The sequence below is a fragment of the Amblyomma americanum genome, chromosome 1, assembly GCF_052857255.1.
Source record: "Amblyomma americanum isolate KBUSLIRL-KWMA chromosome 1, ASM5285725v1, whole genome shotgun sequence".
Taxonomy (NCBI): domain Eukaryota; kingdom Metazoa; phylum Arthropoda; class Arachnida; order Ixodida; family Ixodidae; genus Amblyomma; species Amblyomma americanum.
This window is the reverse complement of record NC_135497.1, coordinates 17,051,647-17,074,127: the sequence shown is the minus strand read 5'-3', so window position 1 is coordinate 17,074,127 and position 22,481 is coordinate 17,051,647. Positions and strand designations below refer to the sequence as shown.

The 22,481-nt window shown below is 45.8% G+C and overlaps 1 protein-coding gene across 4 annotated transcripts in view; it reads left to right on the top strand.

Moving 5' to 3' along the window:
• LOC144110538 (uncharacterized protein ZK1073.1) overlaps positions 1-22,481 on the top strand; it is a 113,813-nt gene that overhangs the window by 67,560 nt on the left and 23,772 nt on the right. For all 4 annotated transcript variants that reach the window (XM_077643540.1, XM_077643551.1, XM_077643567.1 and 1 more), the window contains one exon: positions 22,324-22,374. In XM_077643540.1, coding sequence (XP_077499666.1) covers positions 22,324-22,374 — 51 coding nt within the window. The remainder of the gene's footprint in view (positions 1-22,323; positions 22,375-22,481) is intronic.

Here is a 22,481-nt window from a genome sequence, read left to right as displayed (position 1 = left end):
GCATATCGTCTAAGAAACTCATTAGGAATAGTATCAGGACCAGAAGACTTTTTCGTGTCTAAATTAAGTAGGAGGGAAAATATACCTTGCTCAGACAAAGTGACATCTGCCATGTCTGATGGCGGTATGCACTTTTCGCTACTAGAGTTCTCAGGCGGAGATATAGGGTGGCTGAACACAGAATGAAAATAAGTATTGCACCTGTTAGCAATTTCTGCTTGATCAGTAATAACATGACCATCCACTTCAATAAACCTCATTTGTTCATATGAGGGTGAAAGGTGACGCCAAAAACGCTGTGGGGAAGTCTTCATAAATTCTGTTAGCTTTTCAGAAAAGTATTGTTCTTTCGCTGTCATCAACATCTGTTTAAGCATCAAGGAAAGGCGCGAAATTTCATTTTGATTCTTTTCTCGATTGCGTTTTCTACGTCCTGAAGGTGTTGTGTTTTTGTCAAAAATTTTCACTTTTTGCCCCCGCATCTTCCCTACGGCGTGAGTCGCGCTTGCCTGGCAGAACCATACAACGCCCAAGCGCTATTCTTTCTTTTCAAGTCTCTGTGTGAAAAGGTAAACAAAGCGACACGCTAAATGTATTATGGCGATCACTGTGACCCCGAAAGAATAGGCATAGCTTGTATGAAATACTGCTGTACCTGATTACACTTGGAGCTGCCCGCTGCGGATTAAATTAAATTTAACCTTATCTGCTCCGCTAGGGGCAATGAGCCTATGTCTATGCAGTTCTCATGCCTATTTGACTGTGCTAGAACCATGCCGTGAGAATAAATTAATGCGTTGATACTCCGCCCGATGGAATGACCAGATCTTGTTAGCCGTTCCTCGTGCTTCTTTTCAACGCGGTTAGATGTAGGCTTAACTACATATAGGCTTGTCAAGTCGCTGGGCTGCGGCTAGCCATCCTACTGCGGCGGTCGTAGTTGGTCGATGCCCCGCGTGTACATGTGCTTGTTTAAGTGAGGCAAGGCACAGGAGGATTGAAACCGCTGTCGTCACCGGGCCATTTTACGCTACTTCGTATTCTACTTGCTGGAACTGGAATTGGTGGATGTTTCTTCGATCGGAGCTCGTCATCGAAATACATTAATTTCAAGGGTATTTTTTTCGCTTTTCCACATGACTGCTGAGCGCATATTTAACTGTACCGCCTCTTAAAGATAAACGGTCGCCCTCAACCCTTACGCGTAAATCGCGTTGAAAAGAAATGCGAACAGAGCGGTGCCTACGCGCTCCCCTTTTTCATCGCCTGGGTGGTAATAAAGAGACCCTATAGAGTCGTGCCCGAAGGCATCACGTCTAGCGTCTCTTTTGCTACCACCGACGTAAAAGCGGCATAAAAAGAAATGAGAAACAGCGTAGGCACCGCTCTGTTCGCATTTCTTTTCATCGCCCCTCTGCATTCAGACGTTGCTTGAGCAGTGTATACTGAGTCGACTCCGACGCCATAAGGCCCGCCATGTAGAGAACATGGTTAACTTGGGCGACATCGGTTCCTCTATGTGCACAGAAATCTCAAGGGCGTTTGCGCATTTCGTCTTCTGCTTCACAAATAGCGCAGCCCGGAATCCGGCCCGCGCTCTCGTGCTCGGTAGCAGAACGTCTGGTCGCTAAGCGCGATCGCCGGGATCGACAGGAAAGCGAGGGTACATTTGTGACGCTTTAGCGCCTTGTGCAGAAGGCTCTCTTTAACTTTTGTTTTTGTCAAATACTTCAGACACCCGGGGAAAATGATGGCCACAGCGTTCACCAGCAGTGCCGGTTTGCATTCAAAAGGACCCTGCCACTGAATTCGGCGCAGTGCGATTTGAATATCATATGCCAGGGAAAGTGCTTCGCGCAGACGCTGTCGCTCGGTGGCTGCATCCCGTCTGCTCTGGAGAACGTGCTGGGGGAGCAGGCTCCGACGGAGCTTTAAAAAGCGGCGCTCGATCTGGGCAAGTCTGGTAGCCCGGTCTGCAGTTGGGTACGAAGCACTCCCCAGTCGCGTCTAGTCGGCCTCTGGACTTTGAGGTGTGCCGCAACAACAGCCAACATTGCCTGCCACCGGGCACATAGGCTGCGACGACCGTTCACGGGGTGGTCCCGAGCCACTATATAGGTGAGCTTGCGCAACTCTCACCGCGGCTGGCACCAAACTGCGGCTCAGAAGGCTAGTTGTAGCAAACCTTGTCTGTGCACGGTGCCCACCGCAACGTATAGAAGCAGAGAACCCAACGTTCACGCCTTCAGATGCACACTGGCAGCACAAAACAGACAAAAACAGCTTAAAAAGCCGCCGAAAGCTGGACACGCCGCTTTGCTGCGGCCGCAGTTCCGCAAGCTGTCGGTCGGTCTATAAATTCGCCATTTTCTTCAAATCCAATCCCTAATCTTCCACTTTCAGCTGTGCCTATGTCAACATCCAGATGGATACCGCCACATTCTAGTACACCTTTTAGGCCGTGGACTATCCGGTGTTTATTTCTGAGCAAAATTGTCAGATGTTTTCCAGCGTCCATTTAGTTCTGGAATATTGGTGTTTTGCGACTAGTTGTACAGCACAAACTCTAAAACCGGTGATTTACAAAAGGGAGAATAAACTCAAAGAGCTTAACGTTTTTTACCGTATTCGTACACACACTCTACACAGCTGGTTGAAGTAGGAAGCTTACTGACCTTGTTGACCCGATTGCGTTTGATAACAGCACCCAACTTCGAAACTGCTCGCTCAACATTCGTGCTGGAGATGTTAAAGGGCGCCAGGGACAAAGCGGGGTAATCGCGCGCACATAGTTCCCCCCCCCCCCACCCCCTCAAAAAAAGAACGGAGCGACGGCTACACCACGGTCCCGGTGGCAAGTTTTTACCGATGGCTAAATCAAATCAAATGTTTATTTTCTCCCTCAAGGAGAAAGAGGGGGTGGCGGGTAAAAGCCGCATGATTGCGGCTTGACGAAGCCAGGCCCCCTCATGTACAATTCGGCAGCAGTTTGAAAAAAAAAACACATTTAGCTTCAAAAAGTTAGTTAGAAACAGATTTCGTTAAATTCCCTTCAGCTTAAACACAATGCCTATAAAAGAACCTTTCAACACCATTTAGAAAAAGAATCTGCAGCAGTACAGAGCACTTCATGGCAGTCAAAAACACAGGATACAATAAAATAAGCAACAAGTAACAAACATCAAGAACACCAAAAAGTACAAACACAAGCATACAAAATTTATCAGGCGTTAGTTGCAAGAAAATGTGCATGTGAAAGGTTCTTCAGCCTGTGAAAGGTTGTGAAAGCCTGTGAAAATGTGAAAGGTTCTTCAGCCTGAGTCATCCCGCACTACGAGTCTTAAGGTCTGTTCGTAGTGCGCAAAATTCTCCGGCGGCTTAGCTTTCCAAGATGGCCAACAATTTGTAGGTCTACCTAGGGGTTACCTGTCAACAGCAAGTCATTGGGCCGATTATTCTGCGGTTCAACCGAAAAGCACCGATAAACATCCGCCGGTAAAAAAATAAAAAAATTATGGAATCGTTTCAAACCGAAAAGCGCAGGTTTCTGGCCGTACTGAGTTTGTCTTACGGCCGTCTTTCATCGAGAAACGATCATTTTGCTTTACCTTTTAAAGAGCAGAAACGCATCGAACTCCACTTAGGACCCTCTTAAGACCCGAAAGCTCAAAGCGCTTGTCTAAATTGGAACACTCTAAAAAAAATTCCCAGAACGGCCTTTCTATAAGAGACATCTGCCCCGTTACTCGATGTTATGAAGACGTTTCAGTTGGAGGAGAACCGCCTACACGATATGTATCCTCTACTTGGTGTGAAGCTTGTTGCCCTCCTAAAGTGGATTCAGGCACCAGCAGAAGGCCTCTAAAGCGTGCACAGCGAAATGAATATGGTATATGAGAACCTGGGATTGTAGCTAGCAGCTTTTGTACATCATTCCTCAAGGTGTTCAGACAAGTTGCTTAAGACTTTTCGGCGGAGCAACCACTGTAAGACGTTCAATTGTACTTACAGATTTACCCCACACTGCACATGTGTCATCTTCTTGGCTAAATTTATTTTTGTAGCTTCGCGTTCTAAGACACGCTGACCTGGCTTCAAAGAGTATGCACTGCCTGTTGAGTTATCATAGAACGATTCCTTTCTGATCTTCCTTTTCGAATTTCAGTATAGTTCTAACTTCTACAGTCTGCTTTTTCTTTCATTGAATTAATCCAGTTTTTACCTTCTGGGTTTTTTGCCTGTCGCTAATTGCCCTTTATTTTTTCATTCTTGTTTCCTGCATGCTTAGCGGTTAGTTTCCTATAGCCCTTTTCCGTCACTCTGAGTCAACGCTCTTTCTGTATATATGTATTTGAATTCCTTGACTGCCCACCTGTTATCGTCCAATTTCCTCGGGCGTTTTTCTTGTGATATTTTACTCTGAGCTCCCCGTGCTTCGCACGACGCCCAGCCCATATCTCCCTGTACTGCTTCATTTATGAAGAACTGCAGGTTGGACGAGTTTGTAACAATTCGTGATGATACCTGTTGTACCTTCACGGTGCTCTATGTGTCATTATCACGGCACCGCTTCGCCCTTTTGCCCTAACTGTCTGTTCGTGCTTTTTCGTGTGTATCTGTCCTTCGTTTACCCATACCCCGAGATATTTTTGTTCTTCCACTCTGGGCATTTCATGGCCTTTCATTTTAAGCGCCTGATCAGTTAAACCTTTGAAAATTATCAGACCTGACTTAATTCCGCTAAAAGTGAAGCCTAAAGCGTCTCCACAAGAATTAACCAGAGCTCCTGACACTACAATATCGTCCTCATGCATTAAACCTGGGAGCCGTTGGTCAACGACCTTTCCGCCTAATCCGTACGACAGGTTATAACGTTGATTACTTTCTTGTAGCCTTCTTTCCATACTTATCATATAAAGCATGAACAGCATGATAGAGGACAACCCTGCCTTAATCCTTTGCGTACCTCAACAGTTGTGGTACTTGTCATACATTCCAATGTAATTTCCAATTTATTACCTGGGTATATTTCCTCTAGGAAATCAGTTATTTCATGACCGATACCTTCATCCTTCAGTACGTTCCACATGAGTTGCATGTTCACGTTGTGGTGTGCGCCGCTTATGTCCATAAAGGCTAAATTTAGAGCTCTGTTTTCCGCCCTAGCTGTTTCTATTCATTGGGTAAACAGCAACAGGCTATCATCTAAGCGCCTGACGCTTCTGAACCCGTTCTGAAGTTATCCGAGTATCTTATTACTTTCCATCCGTGACTGCATTTTTAATCTCACCGCCTGTATTTGCGGCCAATATATAACAGATGTTATCGTAATCGGTCTGAAAGATATCATGTTCTTACACTCTCATTTGCCTTTATAAATCAAATTCGCTTTAGTCTGTTGGCAGCTGTCCGGGATTTGCTTATTTGTTATGACTGTCACATTGTTTTTAACAACGTTTCCTTGCTTCTTGAACCAAGTGTATTAGCCAGCTTTAATGAAATTTCGTCTCTGTCTACGGATGAGGATTTATGAATATTTGTCTCAGGCTTTTTCTGTACAAGATTGGTCAGTTCTAAGCTCCTTTGTTCTTGCTCCTTATTCGGGGAGATCACTCTATCGTCGCTCCTAAATGATGTAATCTATTTCACAGCGTCCTTTCTCTCTCTAGGCATTTTTCCTAGTCATCTTGAATCCGTTCTTGCTTTTATTTTTTTTACCCAGACAGCTTATATGATCCCAGAATTTTAATTGGCCCACCTTTAGTTGCATCACGAGCTTCAGCTATCCAGCTATAGTTTCACTGCTTTATTTAACCCCGGACGAGGACCTGTACTTCCGTTTTTTTTTCTGTTGTCAAGATTCCCAGATTTGGCCTATTTCCTCTTCAGATAACTGCGCCTTTCTTGCGTCTCTGTGGTCTCTTGAAGCCACCCTTCTTTTTTCGATGGCCTCCTTAATTTCCTTATTCTGCCAGCTTCGTGGCTTAATTCTTATTTACTTTCCAGCGGTTTGCCACTTTTACTTACAAGTTTCATTTTGGTGCTGATGACTACTGATTATAATCCCACTTTTCCAAGGGGCGCTTCTCTATTGCTTCCTCAACGCCTGCTGCTATTAGCGCTACTTGTTCGCACTTAAATTTTGCGTTATCTTTTTGACTTCTTTGTTTTGCTCTTTTTATCAGGGTTCCCATCTGCAGACTAAAATGTTTATGATCGCTTTCAAACTGTACTCCCCCTCCTCGTGCATTTCCATTTTTGCGAGCTTACTGTATATTAACTGCGTTCTGGCCTGTTCTGGAATTTGCGCGCGATTTGTCCCTCACATTTATTTTCTGTATTCTGGGTTGCGCTGCTCACAGAGGTGTAGCATCAACTTCCCGTTTAAATCTGTTTGCCCATCAATATCCTCGATGTGGCCATTCACATCCTCCGATAGAATAATATCGGCACAACCACCAGGTTAAGACACCCTACCAGAGAGGTGGTCGGGACTCTTCTCTCCGCGCCACTTTGTGTCCCTTTCCCTCGCTTCGCGTCGTCAACTGAATGGGTTGGTTAGTCACGGGGGACATTCCGTCCAACAATGACGACCGTCTGAACTGCGCTTCAAAGCGCTGGCTCCCTCTGCCTGCTTCTCGCGTTCGGAATTTTGCGTTTGCGACAGAGGTGCGAGGCGATCATGCTAACCATGCGATCGCAAACCGAGTTTCCTGTTCAGATTTATGCTATCCGGATAATGTATAATGTATATGTGTGCACCTCTGGCACTTGGCCATCACAAAATTGCACCACGACGATGCATCTATAGCTGCATGAACGTTCGGGGTACTTTTCACATTGAGCAGTAAACACGAATAGCAGTGCAGTAATAAAGTCGCATAGGCTGCACTCTGGTTCCTTATAATAGAAAATTTGGTTTAAATAATCGTGGATAACGGCGTGCTTTCATAAAGGGAGGCTACCATTATGCTACCACAATCAGATGTTTCCGTAGCCGCCGCGGTGGCTGAGTGGTTACGGTGCTCGGCTGCTGGCCCGAAAGACGCGGGTTCGATTCCGGCCGCGGCGGTTGAATTTCGATGGAGGCGAAATTCTAGAGGCCCGTGTACTGTGCGATGTCAGTGCACGTTAAAGAACCCCAGGTGGTCGAAATTTCCGGAGCCCTTCACTACGGCGTCTCTCATAGCCTGGGTCGCTTTGGGACGTTAAACCCCCACAAACCAAACCAATCAGATGTTTCCTTTGCGGCCGTCTAAAGGCAGCGGCGCTGCACGTGTTCCACTAAGAATACCCGAATTCTGTTCCACGCAACCGCCTGATAGAAACATATAGGCTGTTATAATCTTGTTGCATCAGCGCCGTCAACCCAACGCGTATAGTAAAAGCCTGCGAAAGCGTTTCCGGCGTAACGCAAAAATCGAAAACCACTAGATTTCAAACATCAAAGAGCTTCTTCGAGACGTAAGGATGAACTAATAAGCGCTTCACGGAGACGGAGACTGATCATCTGCTGAGCACGTATTTTGAGCGCGTTTATAAGCGTGCAACAGCGACGGACTAACAAAGAAGCGATTGAACAAAATGTAGATCATGCGCTGTATCTATCTTCTGCAGCTGAATGGTGTTTGCCGAATAGAAGGCTACAATAAACCGTCTGCTACTTACTGGGTTTGCAGGCAGTGAAAAATTAACGACCATGCTGGGCCCTCTGGCCGCGCACCACAAAACACGCACCTTTGTGTGTCGCATGAGCCAGGCCGGACATTTCAGTGCGTACTCCTTGATGTTCTTAAGGTGCTTTGTATGAACGTCGCAGCTCCGCAGAGGGCCGCTGCAGGCACTAATGGAAAGCGCCCTCTCCGGTCGACTTCTCATAACTGACCGGGCAGACCGGTCACATCTCCCATTGAGCAGCTGCGCTAGTAGCGCGCGCTTGCTCTGGAAAGAGGCCAATTCTGCACCTGATTTACACGTGTTGGCCTGCCTGCAAATCTGTTTGCGCAGTCGCGTGCTTTTTTCATCGTGCTTGAACGCTGACGGGCTTCAGAGTATTAGGAAAACGTACACTCTGAGATGTGGGTTCAAAAAAATAGTGCATGGACAGTGAATTTTTTTTTCGCAGCGCAAACGTGAAAAAAGGAGAACGGCCGGTGGATCATGTTCACTTCAGGAGCAGATTGTTGACAAAAGCGCTATTACCGTAACGGTCAAATGTGTGTTGGAAGTAAAAGACAGAATCATTTACAACGCGGCATTCGAGGTACATACTTTTTTTTGGCATCGTCATTTTCGCGAAATACTTAATTTTTTTTTGGATACCTGAGCAGTTCGGTGCACGCCATTTTGTTGGCCAAATAGAATTTTGTTACGTTTTTTGTTGTGCAATAGTGAAAATATTATTTATTTGAACATAAAACAAAGCGCCTTTAATGCGACACGGGACGCTCGCTGTAGAGAAAATCGAAAATACGCACAAAATGCGCTTACAAGCTGCTTCCTTATGATTAACAGAAAAACTCTCTGGTTTGGTTAATCACTACCGTTGAGATAAGCGGTTGGTATATTTATTTTAATGCGCTTACAGCGAACGCGCATTCCCAAATCAATTTATTTGCAGAGAAATCGCGCATATTAAAATGCTCACTCACGTGCAAACAAATATTTTGACATTTTTTTTTACATGAAGTAAAGTAACTTCGGAAAATGAGCCGGTCGTCACACATCGAAACACTGAGGCGATCACTGACCTTTCCTCACACGCGTTTGCACCGCACAGCTGTTGATGTCAGCCTCCCAAGTAACTTTTTGCATTACCTGACCGGTGGAGGACTTTACTGAAAAAAAAAACAGATTCGTTAGCGTGAGCTATACTACTAAACACTGCATGCTTACTGAACTACAACTAAAACTGTTCAGAAATAATATTACTCGTGCAACACACCAAACGTGTATAGCAAGAAAAAAAAAAGCTTACCTGACCCTGCGCACAGCAGTTATCCAGGCTTTCCCTCTCAGCCATTTCATACCTAACAATTCCGGACAAAAGCGTTTTTGAGCGGGAAAAAGTTTGTGAACGCATTTTGTTTTTCATATATTGGAAGATTTCACTATAGGCGGGTTGCATAAATTCCAGCAACGCTGTCAAAAGCTGCAGCGCTGCTATTGCGCGGGACAGCGAGGCGAGCGAGGCTGGCCGCAGTGCACATAAACCCGCGTCCAATCGTCTCGTATCTCGCAAGCCGCGGCTGCTGCGTCGATTACACTTTATTGCAGTCTGGCAGGGAAAGGCTGCTCTTCGGCATAGCACTCGCAGCGATGTCACGGTCGCTCGTTCCTCCCATTGCGGGACGGCAAAGTGATCTGACCGAGATTCCGCCGCGCCCGGACCAGAGCGTCCGGGAGTTTCGCGGCAGCAAGTCGTGCACAGTGCGTTCTTACTATAGTAGCTACAGCTTCCACGTATAATCAAACGCCAGTGTGGCTGCTCTGGATACAAACGCCATGGCCAGAGCAGGTAAGGCTGCCGCGCTTGATGCTATAAACTTTAGTAGTCAATTACTGCGTGGCACTGACAAGTCAGCGCCTGCAATGTCATGCTGATTAACTATAACTCAATGGGTAAACACCTGTGCACTGTTAACCAGTAAGACCATGTAAAATGTCGCGCTGATTGTCTCCTTGAAAACGCAGCGCGCATGCTGAAAAACAGCGCAGAAGATGGCGCCTGACGTCTATCGTGTTCTAGTCCCTCGTTTTTACGCCGTTTTCTGTTCTCAAAAATGTACAAACCTGTCCATATTTTGTCTCACTGTAATCAGCATGCGCCATTTTCTTAAGTAATCCCCATCAGCAAAATCGCGAAACTGTATTTGTGGCACCTAGTGAAGTGCAAAATCTAAAGCGCGTAAAACACCTGATCGACAGCTTAATGAAAGCATCCATAAACAGGTGGTCTTTATTTACAACGGCGCTCTCGTATTCCTGAAAGCGCCATGCTTTCGCAGTAAGAAGAAAAAAACGCCACCGTGCTCCGTAATTACTGCGGTAGACGACACGCCACACATTGTCGACGAGGCGTCCGACTGCCCGGCTGGAAAGCTTGCCTGTAATCACCTGATTGTAATAACAGTGTCATTTTAGCTGGTAGTGTCCTTGCAGCCTTAGATTGTTTAAATGCAAACGCTGATGGCACGACAGCTTGGTCCAAATGCCGGTAACCGTTCTTAAGATTAGGATTCTGTGGCGGGAGACATGAAAACAAAGTGTCTGCACAGTGCGCCTTGGCATGGTTTGAAAATGCAGGAGTGCCCACACGTCGCATTGTTGTCTGAGCTGCATTTTGTGTCATGTAGCACACGGAAACTGTTCTGCGCAGAATGGTTTAGGATAAGCCTGGTGCAAATGAGTCCCGCCCAGAAGCTTGATCTTGACATCGCGGACATGCGGATACCATTTCACTGCGTCGAGCTGTGGGGGCAACCAGATATCGGAATGGTTTCGTTGTTCGTACATCGCATCATTTTTGATACGCTACCCCCCGCCCCGCTCTAATTTCTATATACAACGCACTCCAACCTTTAAGCCCATATTGCTTAGCCCAGCGTTAACAAATGTAAACAGTAACTATTTGCACACACAAAAAATACTTTTAATCAGCACCTCTTCTTCAGATGTGCCTCAAGTCATTCACTGCAGCGTCTTCATATGAAGACTACGTTGTTTCAGCTACCATGGTTGATGAAACTAAACAGAGTACACGTACGCTGTACCTACCAAGCGGCAAATCTCGTCAGTTCGATTTAGTTTCACTGGCCGCCTGCATCCAGTTACAATCAGCGCTTGTTTTTATCCTCGCGCATGTTTGATCGGCGTCAACGACTATTGCGGTGAGGCGTGCACACGGTCTGAATGCGACAGACAATCTGAGCTCACATCGCAGACGCGCGTGCACCACTGTAAACGTAGCTGTGTCAAGGTGGGGGATAAAATCACACCGCTCACGAAAGCTCTAAGTAGTTCACGTAGGTGACAAAACTGCAAGTTGTCCTTGCATTGTTTTAGCATCATGGCAAAAATGTACCGCTACGCTCGTGCATACCTTTCAGAAATGTTTTCTGTGCGCTGTTTTCTTTCTTTTCTGAGTGTTATGAATGTTTACATCAGGGTTCATGCCTTGTATTCACTACAAGACTAGTGAAGCCATTCGCTCTACACATGAAATTTGTCACTTGTAGAAGCAGAAATGAAATGCTTAGATGTTCCGTTCTCTTCAGGCAATGTTTGTTTCCAAACGCCAAACACATAGACCACAAATTCTGACAGCCATTTATTGCAACGTCTGCTGAAGTCGTGAGCACGACCAGGTAATCCCCGGCACCGGTGCCTTGTAGAGCTCATCCGCACATTTCACGGTCGCCGGTTGCAAGGGAACAAGTAACAAGTGAATGCAGATGCCACATGTGAGATTCTTGCATCAGAAGGTGACCACAAACTTGGGAGCAGAAATGCAGTTATCAGCTTGACAGTACCTCCCAATCATTCACGTTACATTCTGTCGGCTTAAAAAAAAACTGAATAAGGCATTAAAGCGTCCCTCTCACCACGCAGAAATCTTTGAAGGCAGTAACGTATAGTAAAAATAACAAACGCCTAAATAAAGTGCGAAAAACTCAAAAGCCATCAGTATGTTTAACAGTCCAATCTTCCACTGCAATGGTGATGTTAGAGAAACGTAATCTGTGCTGCCATATTACAAGCAAGCAAACTATGCATGGTGAAACAAAGGAATTTGCTGGCGCAGTGCATGTTTCAAAGTTACTTCCAGTTTCGCCACGAAAAAGCTTGCCTGGTGCTATCATAAGAGATAGGCAGCTATTATAAAAAAAGGTCAGCTGTGTCCCTGAATAAGCATCGCAACTAAACCGTGCTATTAGAGCGTTTCCAAGCAAGGTGGATGCAAAAAGCTGGCTGCTGCCAAGAGAAAGGGCACAGTGTATGACTACGCAAGAAAGGATGACACAGAACTCAGGAAAATAATGCACAGGTAAAAGAAGCACCTCTTACCCAACGAAGCAGTTCTGGAGGAATAGAAACCGCAACAATGCAAGATACTGAACGGCAACTTTGCAACCCACAATAAAAGCAAAATATTTAGAACACTAGAAAGCAATAAAACAACTATGAAACCGCATTACTATACTGCATAAGTGGGCTATGAAAGATTTACGTGGTGCTTTTATTTGCAGATCAACCACAAAGCTAATTATAGCACGTTCATTCACAGATGGGCTTCAACGTCTTATCGACTAAACAAGAATACCCAACTTAGAAGAAGTGTTGCGTAGCTTTCATGGCCTTTGAATAAAATTAATATAAATTTACATACAAAATAATCTTCAGAACTAATTACAAAATTAACCTAGGCGCTAAGGAAACCTAACCCTTAATTCTCAACGACAAAAGTTAATTCATTATGCGAGTGGGTACATTACGCGAACAAATACAGTATGTGAATGAACATGAAAAGGGACACCGCAAATGTGATAAAGAATGAAATAGGAGTCTTACTTCCTAAGGCTCAAGCGCGTAGCCTTTGCAGCTTTGCTCGCTTTTCTAAGATGCCCACGTTGCTTCCTCGAGGTACTGCCTCTCCTTTTTTTTTAAAGCTGGGCGTCCTCTTCGATCTAGGCGTTGCACTAACACAGTCGTTGTAATTCCAGCCAGGCGCCGAAACTGGTACGGGGGACAGTGACACCTTGTAAGCACCCATGCAAATCGCAACAAATCATGCGCTACACCGCGCAAAACGAGCTAGAGTGCGGAGAGATGATTCAATACACTTTAATAGTTTGAGGAAGCGTTGTCATGCGCGCCTGTACTGACAGTTTAATGAACTTGAAGTTTTGTTGCATTTGCCTAGGTGGCGCTAGCATTAACACGCATCAATGAGCGGTTACAGGGCCAAATGCTATATATCACCGCGGTTTGTGTCTATTATTTCAACTTTGTTTTACCGTAGAACAATATTACAAGGAAATAGAAGGGAACAGGGTTCACGTTGTTGAGTACGGGGCCATCTCGATCGAATATCGTGCGGAAAAAAATTAACCTTGAAGGCTCAGTAATATTGTGCTAACTGTTCAATCCGATTAACTTCCGTTTTTTTTCTAGAACTACTATTCTAGTTTTTCCTAGGCTGTAGAAAAAGGCTGTAGAATGCCTATGCTGTAGAATAAGCAGTTTTGTCGATGTTTGTTTTGATCGTGAGGCAGTATACGGAAATCTTCAAATTGGAAAGACTATTAAAACGAATTCATGAAAATAAATATGTTAAAATTTGCACATTGCCCTAGTATAATGTCTGCCCCAAGTGGTAAAAATATTACTGTTGTGCACCCCGATACACAGCTGATATTCACGCCCAAAATAGCCACGTTTTGCTGCATTAAAAGGCCACTGATAAAATAGAATTCAATGAACGCATATTCTGATATCACAACTTACTAGATCAACCTCTATTCTATACTTAGGCCAAACGAAACTATCCCAAGTAAAGTAGTTTCTTCAGAAACGTTCTCTGAGGTAGGTTATAATATCAACGGAACTACCTGAATCGTTATATGCGATATTACGCTTTGTGCAGTTGACAACGCAGCTACACTACAGCAGTGTGCATTGACTGACAGAGTGCGCACTAAGCTGTCGGATGATGCTATACATTGTGCGGCCTGGACAAGAACAACGCGCAGAATGCATAGCCAAAATGGAAAATTCGCGCTGCCGGAGTGGGACCCCCGCCTTGAAACGTCATTGAGACACTTAACCAGATCCTAATTTTTTTTTCCTGCATTCGCCCCCTGTCCATAAACAAGCATAAAAAAAGAGCTTGGTTTCATGGCCGAACGAGAGCGCTGTCGAGGAAACAGGCACAGCTATATAGGGTGGTTTTTCCTTCCCTAATCCCTTGCAGGGTCCGGGATCGTTTTAGAAAGGTTTTAGCTGTTCAGTATTTTTCCTTTTATCACATCTTTCCAGTGTAGCTGTTGGCCTTTTTAGGTTTTTTAGAAAGGTTTTAGTATTTAGCTATTTAGAATTCTTTGTTTTCATTTTATCACTTCTTTGCTGTGTTACTGTTGGCGTTTTCAGGTTCTTATGTTTAGATCTGTGGAGTGTTATTCGGTCACTTTTTATGGTCTTTTTCTCTAGCCGTGTTCCTGTTGGCATTTTAGATTTCATTCTCATGGTTTCGTGTGTTGTTTCAGTAAGTTTGCGCGGATGTGTTAATATTTTTTTTTTTTTTGACGCGGCTCTCCTCGATGTTCATCCGTTTTCACTTCTTCGCTTCTAGTCTTAAGGCAGTTCCTCGTGAGTTTTAGGGTCGTCTTTCATCGGTTTCGGTTCGTTTTTTCTCTATTTAATTTCTCCTCGCTGTTTCGAGTTCACTCGCTGCATTTTTCTTTTTTCTTTGCTTCATGTTTAAATATCCTTCACTCGGCGTTTGCCACATGCCGTGGTCCGGTTTGAGCCATTGCCTCAAGCCAGTGCTCAGGGCAATGTCTCGCGTGTCATATCGGCCGTCCACGCGTTCTCTGCCGTGGGGATGCTAATAGGGGGAGATAAATACGCTTTCCCCCATTTAACCACGGCTGATGCAGTTCAAAACCACCAGGACCCCACCCCGTGGTCGTTTACGCTACGAGCGCACGCCGAACACGGCGGGCCTTGCTCTGAGGGAAACAAAGGAACGACACTCCGGCTGACACAAACAGGCATTTATTGCTACAGCAACAATAACGCCAGCTACCAACAAGACACGCTAAGTAATCGAGGTCGTCCGACTCACCAGCAAGGTTACGAGCGATGTTCGCCTGCGCTAAGGCAAGGGGTACACCGCGGCCGGACGGGAAGAGATACGGGAGCTGTCTCCCCGCCACTTCCTCGCCCCGCTGGCGAAGAGCGGAGCCGCGTGCGACACATCCGCTCGCGCCGACGATGACGTCACGTGTGCTTATATGCACGGCTGTATTGTGGCGACAATCTACAGCGGGCGTTTAACGCAATGTTTTTTGCGCGTCCAACTGTTTGACCTTCGTCTCCTTCCCGCTTTCTCTGTGTCCCATGAAGTGAGTCATAAATCGAGCAGTTATTCATTACGTTGTTTAATCTCGTCATAAGTAGGATGAAAGCGCGCTGTGCTTTCTAGCCAAAGTTAATATGAATGTTTTTGTCTACTACAATGCTTCGTTATGCATACACATAACTTTAGCCATAGATTTTACATGGGATGTGTTTTTACAAACTACTGCGCTGAAAAATGCTTACAGATTAGCTTTACGTCCCTCTGTGCGTGACCTTTGACAGTGTTTCATAAATGGTCGCCTTCCTGGAAATCTTAGACCAAGGGCGTGTTCAGTGCCTATGTTGCGGCTTTTGGACATCGGCCAATGTTACGAAAGGATGTCATTTCGATTACATCGTCTGCTTTCAGAGAAAATAATTCATAGAGCCTGGTTTAGGCCTTGAGGTGGATTTGAGGCCAGTGGGATTGGTCTTCCAGCCAAAACCTGTTTGACAGTAATTAAAGTACGAGTTAGGCGAAAAAACCAGACCTACCGGGGGAGTGCACATCTAGAAAGACGCCCAGCCAAGAAGAAACGTTTTGCAAAAGTTTGTTCAGATCTGCGCCAGTTGGTACATAACTCTTTTAATAAAGTACGAATCGGTGCGTTATCTCGATTGGAACAGGATCTGATGAAGCGTGAAATCACGGTTCGACGAATCATCTGCTGTCTGACGACAGCTGTCTTCTTCAAATTACTGAAGACCTTCATTTAAGAGTCCTGACCAGCTCTTTCTCTCTGGGCTACTGATTTTTTTTTTCAGGAATAAAATGAACACGCTTTGGTTTCATCTTTCTCTCGCGCAGGTCACCCTTGGTTAGAGTGGAGAAGCGTTTGCGGTATTCACCGTTCTCCCTGTGCGTCGGAATCTCATGCGAACACCCAGAGTTTATCTGACGTGGTCACTCTACTCGTGAAGTCTGGCTCTCTTATCAAGCATCACCAATTTAACAGCGCAATATGAGACATACACACACATAGGACGAAGAATGAGAACGAAAACAGCGCTGATTGTCATCTGAAGGATTTATTTCCGTCACATCGGGTGTAAATACACATCGAACATGAAACTGATTCAGAGCGCCCATGTCAAGAACAAGAAGAAAAAAAATAACAAGGACAATACCAAATGTTCAGGACAAAGCAATGCAATGATTACTTTTTCCCCCAGAAGTGACAGTTCCTTGTCCACGCAGCAGTGTGATTGAAGGGGTGCTGACAAACGAATTCCCCAGCCTTCTAATGTTTAGAGCCTCGATTATTTTTTGCTTGCCTTTGTCACGATTTCTTGCAACCACTGCGGAATCAGTGTACCGTGGCACGCATTGTTTTTCCTGTTTTTTTTTGCTTCTTCACAATCTCTGCAGTGAATGCCGAGGTGACCAGATTTAACTCGTGAAACTTTGTAGCGGTGTTCTTTTAATCTTTCTTTAAGACACCGTCCAGTCTGCCCCACATACTGCCCACCCCATGACAGCGAAACTGAATTAAACAACAGCGCTGTTGGTGCTTCGTGGTGCACTTAGCCTGCTTACCACTTTCGCTGTTCACGGCTCTGCACAAGCCAGCCAGACGGTCAGGCGCCGAGAACACCACATCGACGCCAACTTTTTTCCCCCTCTTTTTTCAGGCTGCGTGAGATGCCATGTTAACTTCATGATGCTTCGTAACCAACTAGCCTGCCAAAACATCGTAACGCAATTCATCTTTTACAAAATATTCCGGTGCACCGTTAGCCATTTTTCCGCAGAACCTTTCTTCGCCTACTGTTGCTCCAAACTAGCCTGCACTTTTCCCAAACGAACACAATCCTGAATTCTTTAACCGCGTATTTTGATGGGCAGAATCGTGACAATTGTCTTTCCAAACGCACCTCGCATACTGGAAGTTCAAATTATTCGATGCAGATTTTTCTTTTTACAGCCGTGAAACATACTTTGGTGTAGCCTGTACATGTGAACTGTATGGCAAGTCGGACATTATTTGCGTGATACAGTGCAATTAAATTATGGAAACTTAACTAACAATAACTAATTAACGTCCTAAGTTTTCATTTCAGCCCTCAAAATGATCTTGCATAATTGAGGGCCTTCAATATCGAAGGATAGTCAATACTGGGCTTGAAGAGATGCCTTCGCCAAGGCATCTCCAATCTCATTTAAATGATTTCTTCTCTGCCCAGGCACCCAAACCAACCGTAATGAACACGCGCGGAGTGGTACCAAACATTTGAGTAAGCGGAGTGCCTGTGATCGCCTAGACGCGGTAAGAGAGGAACACAGGGATAAAGAATCCGTCATAATTATGATAGAATACAAAGAGCTGTTTAACTTGCGCAAAGCCAGAACTATTGCTGAAAATTCGCCAAATAAATGCGGGTGAAGTCGACACGAGGCGCACACATCTTTCTTTTTCTCTTCTTTCAGATGTCTCAGCCGGCGCTGTCTGTGATTTCTGGTCTTACCGCCTCCACGGTGGGGCATAGGCGGGCACCCTAAAATTATAAATTAAACAGTTTATGAGTCATTTTTGCTAATTAATCATCTTTTAACTGTTATGCATCCCTCATATAAGGTCCTCTTTGCCCTACAACCCACCTTCATGAACTGCACCGGCGCATCTTTAGCGGCTTTGAAAAGATAAATCTGTAACGAATTATTTGCAACCTGCAAATTGCTGTGCTAGCAACCAGCGAAAGAAAGGTCTGCATGAAGTTTGGACATTTCAATCATTAAATTTAATTTCATAAAATTTCAATAGCACTTGGCTTTACTGCACGCGGCGGGAGTATAGGAAAATTATTTCGCGGCAAAAAGATATCGCTTTGCCACACGCTGGAGTTTTGAAGTGCTGCACTAAACCTACGCGTTTCACGGCGAGGACGCGAAGAAAAGTGACGAAGGACGGTCAGACAACGGTCCGCGGCTCTCGCAAAGTGTACGGAAGGCGGCTCTGTGCTGCCTATCGCTTCCTGCTCGTTAACACCACCGTGGCTTCACCAACAAGTTACGGAGAATCGGCCTATGACTCGCGTGCACTCACGAGCCGTTGGCCACCTGAGTGTCGGAGCGGACGGCGTCTCGTCTGCGACTGAAACCTCACTACAGCGACACGTGGCGTATGTCGACGCTAGCGTGAGTGAAGATCACGTGAGCACCGCTATCGCTTCCCCTGCATTATTACCACAAATTGCAACATAGCCATACGCTTGCTCATCTGCCTGGCCGTCGACACTGCGGAGCAGATGGCCAATCGGGACGCATTAAGCATCCTCTGTCCACTCTTGCCTTATAGAAGCCACCTTGACATCCTCACAGACTCCTCAGGTGCCGTCCGTAGTCTGCGGCGTGTTCTGAACTCCGACTTATTGCCCAGGAAATTCAGGGCATACTTGAAAAGTTGTACCTCGATCACAGTTTGCATACGATAGATCCGTCGAAATGCTCACCGCACACAAGCCTTGGTAGATGGAGCAAGTCACGACTCAACAGCCCCACGCCTCCTTCAATCGTCCTCAACCTCTGCGGAGACAATACTCAGCCTAGAAAACCTATGGCGCGCCAAGCGATCACTTCTCCCACAGTGCGCTACCGACCTCCCTGACGGCCTTGCTTCGATGGTCACGCCTCCATGTCGACCCCCCCGCGGTAACCTGCCCCTTTCGGTGACTCCTTCTGTCCCGCTCCAGTCTGGGAGGCGGACACTGAACGCTTGCTTTGGACCACCCCTGGTCGACAGCAGGACGTAGAACACTGGATCGCTGGGCCGCACCGCCGGACGTTACTGGACTACCTTCGATAATCCGGCGTGTATCTCTGTGCGCACATAATATTTCATGCCAGCGGGCATGCTGTCGGAACAAGAAAATATTTTTATAAAACAGGTGTTCTCCTTATCAACCCAATGTACACAACCAGACCGTATTGAAACCGGTAATGAGAATGGGGTTTTAGATGGTTATAAATCACGAATATGTAACCAATTATTTCTTCTCTTATTTGCGTTTGCTCAATCAACTCATTTTGGCGCTTAAGTCCCACAGCCCTAATGGATGTTGCTGGCGCTTGGCTCTAGATAGCATTCGAACTCCGCCTGCGCGACATATGTAAATCGACCTTGTTTGCGGTGCTAAAAGGGAAATCATGGCCACTCTTGGTAAGAAAATTGGGGACGGCCAACGAGCCTAATTTTCGAAAAAATAGATGAGAACAGCAAAAATCGCTTGTTTGACGCGTTAACGCGAGTAAAACGAACTTGAATAATTTTAATAGCGAAAAAAATAGAATAAAAGCCCAGACGAGTTCATAGCCTATCAACAATTCTCGAAACAGACAAGTTAGCATCTGATCTCGTTCTTTTCTTATGCTTAAGAATAGAACTTTTTTTTTAAGAAACAGTGTTACAACCAGTTAAATGTGCTTTGTTAATACAGCAATCGCTGCTGTCTTGGTTCGTCCAGCGAAGTGTGTCCTGCGAAAGCACTCTTCTGCGTTCCAGTTGCGCGGTTTATCTTTGGCAGAGTGCAGTTGTCATTTATTTATTTTGAAATACTGTCATTCCCCTGCAGGATTTTTACAGACAGGGCATGAAACACGTACAAAAATCAAGAAAATATTCGAAAGAATGTTTAACAGCAAGAGCAGTAATTAATAAGCGAAAGAAAAATGCAGCAGGACATAAATGAAGAAAGGTAATTTCCAATGTACATTAATAACCACAATGAAGCGTTGTTAGATGAGAGAGTACAACGTCAATAATGGCTTTTGGCGTGTTGCACGGTGTTCTGCTCACTTATCAGGACAGTCACCGCGAGCTGGATTTCTCAACACTTTTATCTGGGCACACACGAGCACGACAGCGCAGGTCCACTGTTCCCCCTGGACCTCCCAGCAATTTCTTCATCGCACTTAAACGGCCTGCAACGCTGCAGTTTTTGGTCGACACTTTCTACTTCAGACCAGTACTGCCTACCTGCTAAACATGTCATGCACAGCCACTAAATAATATTTGCCTCTAAAATCTCAGCGCGTGCACCCTGACGACTGCTGAACCCTAAACAAGGATATCGCGCACCCTTAAAGCTTACGCTATAATCAAGTTTCGACAAGAAATCAGGAAATAAAGCAGCGCGTGCTCTGGGTATTAAAAAAAAAATAACTTGCGTCACGATCCACGGGGGTTACCAACTAGAGTCTAGGGCTAGTGTGCATCGCCTCAGCGTGAAAAGTCGCTATGTGAATAAAGAAGAGATGTCTTGCATCGACTGCCGCTGTATCTGCTTCCCGGGTCCGAAGTACTTTGTTCCACCTGTTTTGCCACGCGGAACCATTGCGTGAAATGACGTTTGAACAGCTTCTGTGCCTGTCGCTTCTTGCCATCCTTTTCAGTTAGTTCCATTCCTTGTCCCGTGCCAATCACATTAGGCAGGCACAGACAGCCTCCCTGTGAACTGTGCTCCCACCGCATCCTTCGCAAACCTGGCAACCCTGCCTGTTTCGTGTGTGCCCCTCAAACATTGACGCGCTTTGCCTATGCCTCGCTCAGCTATCACCTGCGCTTTCTGCGGCCTGTCCTGTGCTGTCGTCGCCCACATCGGCAAGTCATAGGGACACGTGCTCCTACGCTGCATCAAACGGGCGAACAGCTGGGGAATAAAAGTCCCCAGTTAGTTCCCTGCTATCCCTATCTGCGGCGTCCGTTTGCAAGAACGCTACTGCCGGGAGGTGAACGTACCCTTTGTTAGAACAGCAGCATCATTTCATGCTTTGTAATCAGCCAACCAAAGATACTTGGATGCGCTCTTGTGCGGGAAAGCACGAAATGGGACGTGAACTGCCGTATTCAATGACATTGTTATGGTTGAATCTAGTAACACTTTGTTCGCGCAAAACCGCTACTCTGTCGAGTTTTGCCAACTAATCCTGCTATTCGGTCGGGCGGGAACTTGAGGTGGGGTTCTACCTTTCGCTGCGTAGTGTCGAGCAGCTGGTCTTCGTTAGGGTTCTCTGACGAACACCATACAGCGAAAAGATCCCGCGGTCTGGATTGTACGTGAAATCAATTTCTTCGCGCCCTTCTGTAGTTTTGTTCTGCACCTGCGCTTTGCCTTCCCGTAACGGCTTCTCTTTTATGAAGGCCCTGGCAAAAGTCACTCTGGTGGCGGCAACACCTCACTTGGGCGACGCCTTTTTGGAATGACAGTGGCTGCTGAATACCCCGAGAACAGTTTGCTACCGCATTTGATGTAAAGCATTATCAGTGCTTCTCGACTGTTACGAATTATTAAAGTTGTCAAGTGCTCGTAGGGTAGCTATCTCATGTCTTTTTTTTAATTCCCGCCTCGTTAAAGGCGCAATACAAAATTCTGTTTTAGAATCGCTTCGGAAACAGTAGCTGCTGTGGGAGGAGTTTACAAGATGCATTACGGACGCATGTTCTCTAAATATTTGGTGTCCATCTCTCTGGCTTAGCCTGAACGAGGTCAGAAAGAAGTCAGGGCCCCAAATTTCGAGCGTACATTTCCAGGAGCAACCCTTCATGCATTTGTGGCGAATGTCATACGTGCATGTGAATTTATAGGTAGTATGGAACACGATTTGTTGCCAGCTGGAGAACACAGCAGTTGATCAGCGAAACGATAGGGAGCGGAAAGATTCCCCTGAAAATTCTACAACTTCGTTGTATGGATAAATTCTGCGCTACAGACATCCGGGTACCGGTGGCATCGCAATCCTGCTGTCCCTGTGGTCTGTTGACAGCCATTTACACATCCAACCGCTGCTACTGAACACGCGTGTTTACTGACACTGTCGTGAAACGCCACAAAAAGGTCCCCTCCGCCTGCGAGTTGTGTTGTTCGTGACGCAAATGCGACCCGCCCGACTTGCACCTCCACGCTGTAGCACCATTCTAGCTTACGAGCGCTATGTGCTTGAGCGAAGTAGTATGTACTTCCTGATCTAAGCGCCAACGCTAAAGGTTGTTGTTCGATCCCTGAGGAAATGTGTTACCCTTCGCAGCAGCACTTTTGTTTCCTCGCTGCAGCTGGGCTTCGTTGCGCACCGGTCTCGACTCATTTGACCAGATCACGTGTGTAGTGAGATACACACGTGTTCGAAATCAGAAACCACGAAGGTTGTAGTACACATACACGAATGCATTGTTGGTTTCATCTCGTCACTAACTTTGCTCTCCTTTGCAGAAAATGGAAGTCATGACGAAGAACTGCGGCAAGCTGACAATTCATGTCCAGGTAAGCGCTCTTCATTCGCAATCTTTTGCTCAAAGAGACGTTGAAGGGAAGCACCAAGAGAATGAGTTAGGCACGCAGAGCAGAAATTTCTTCGTCGCCGTAATGAC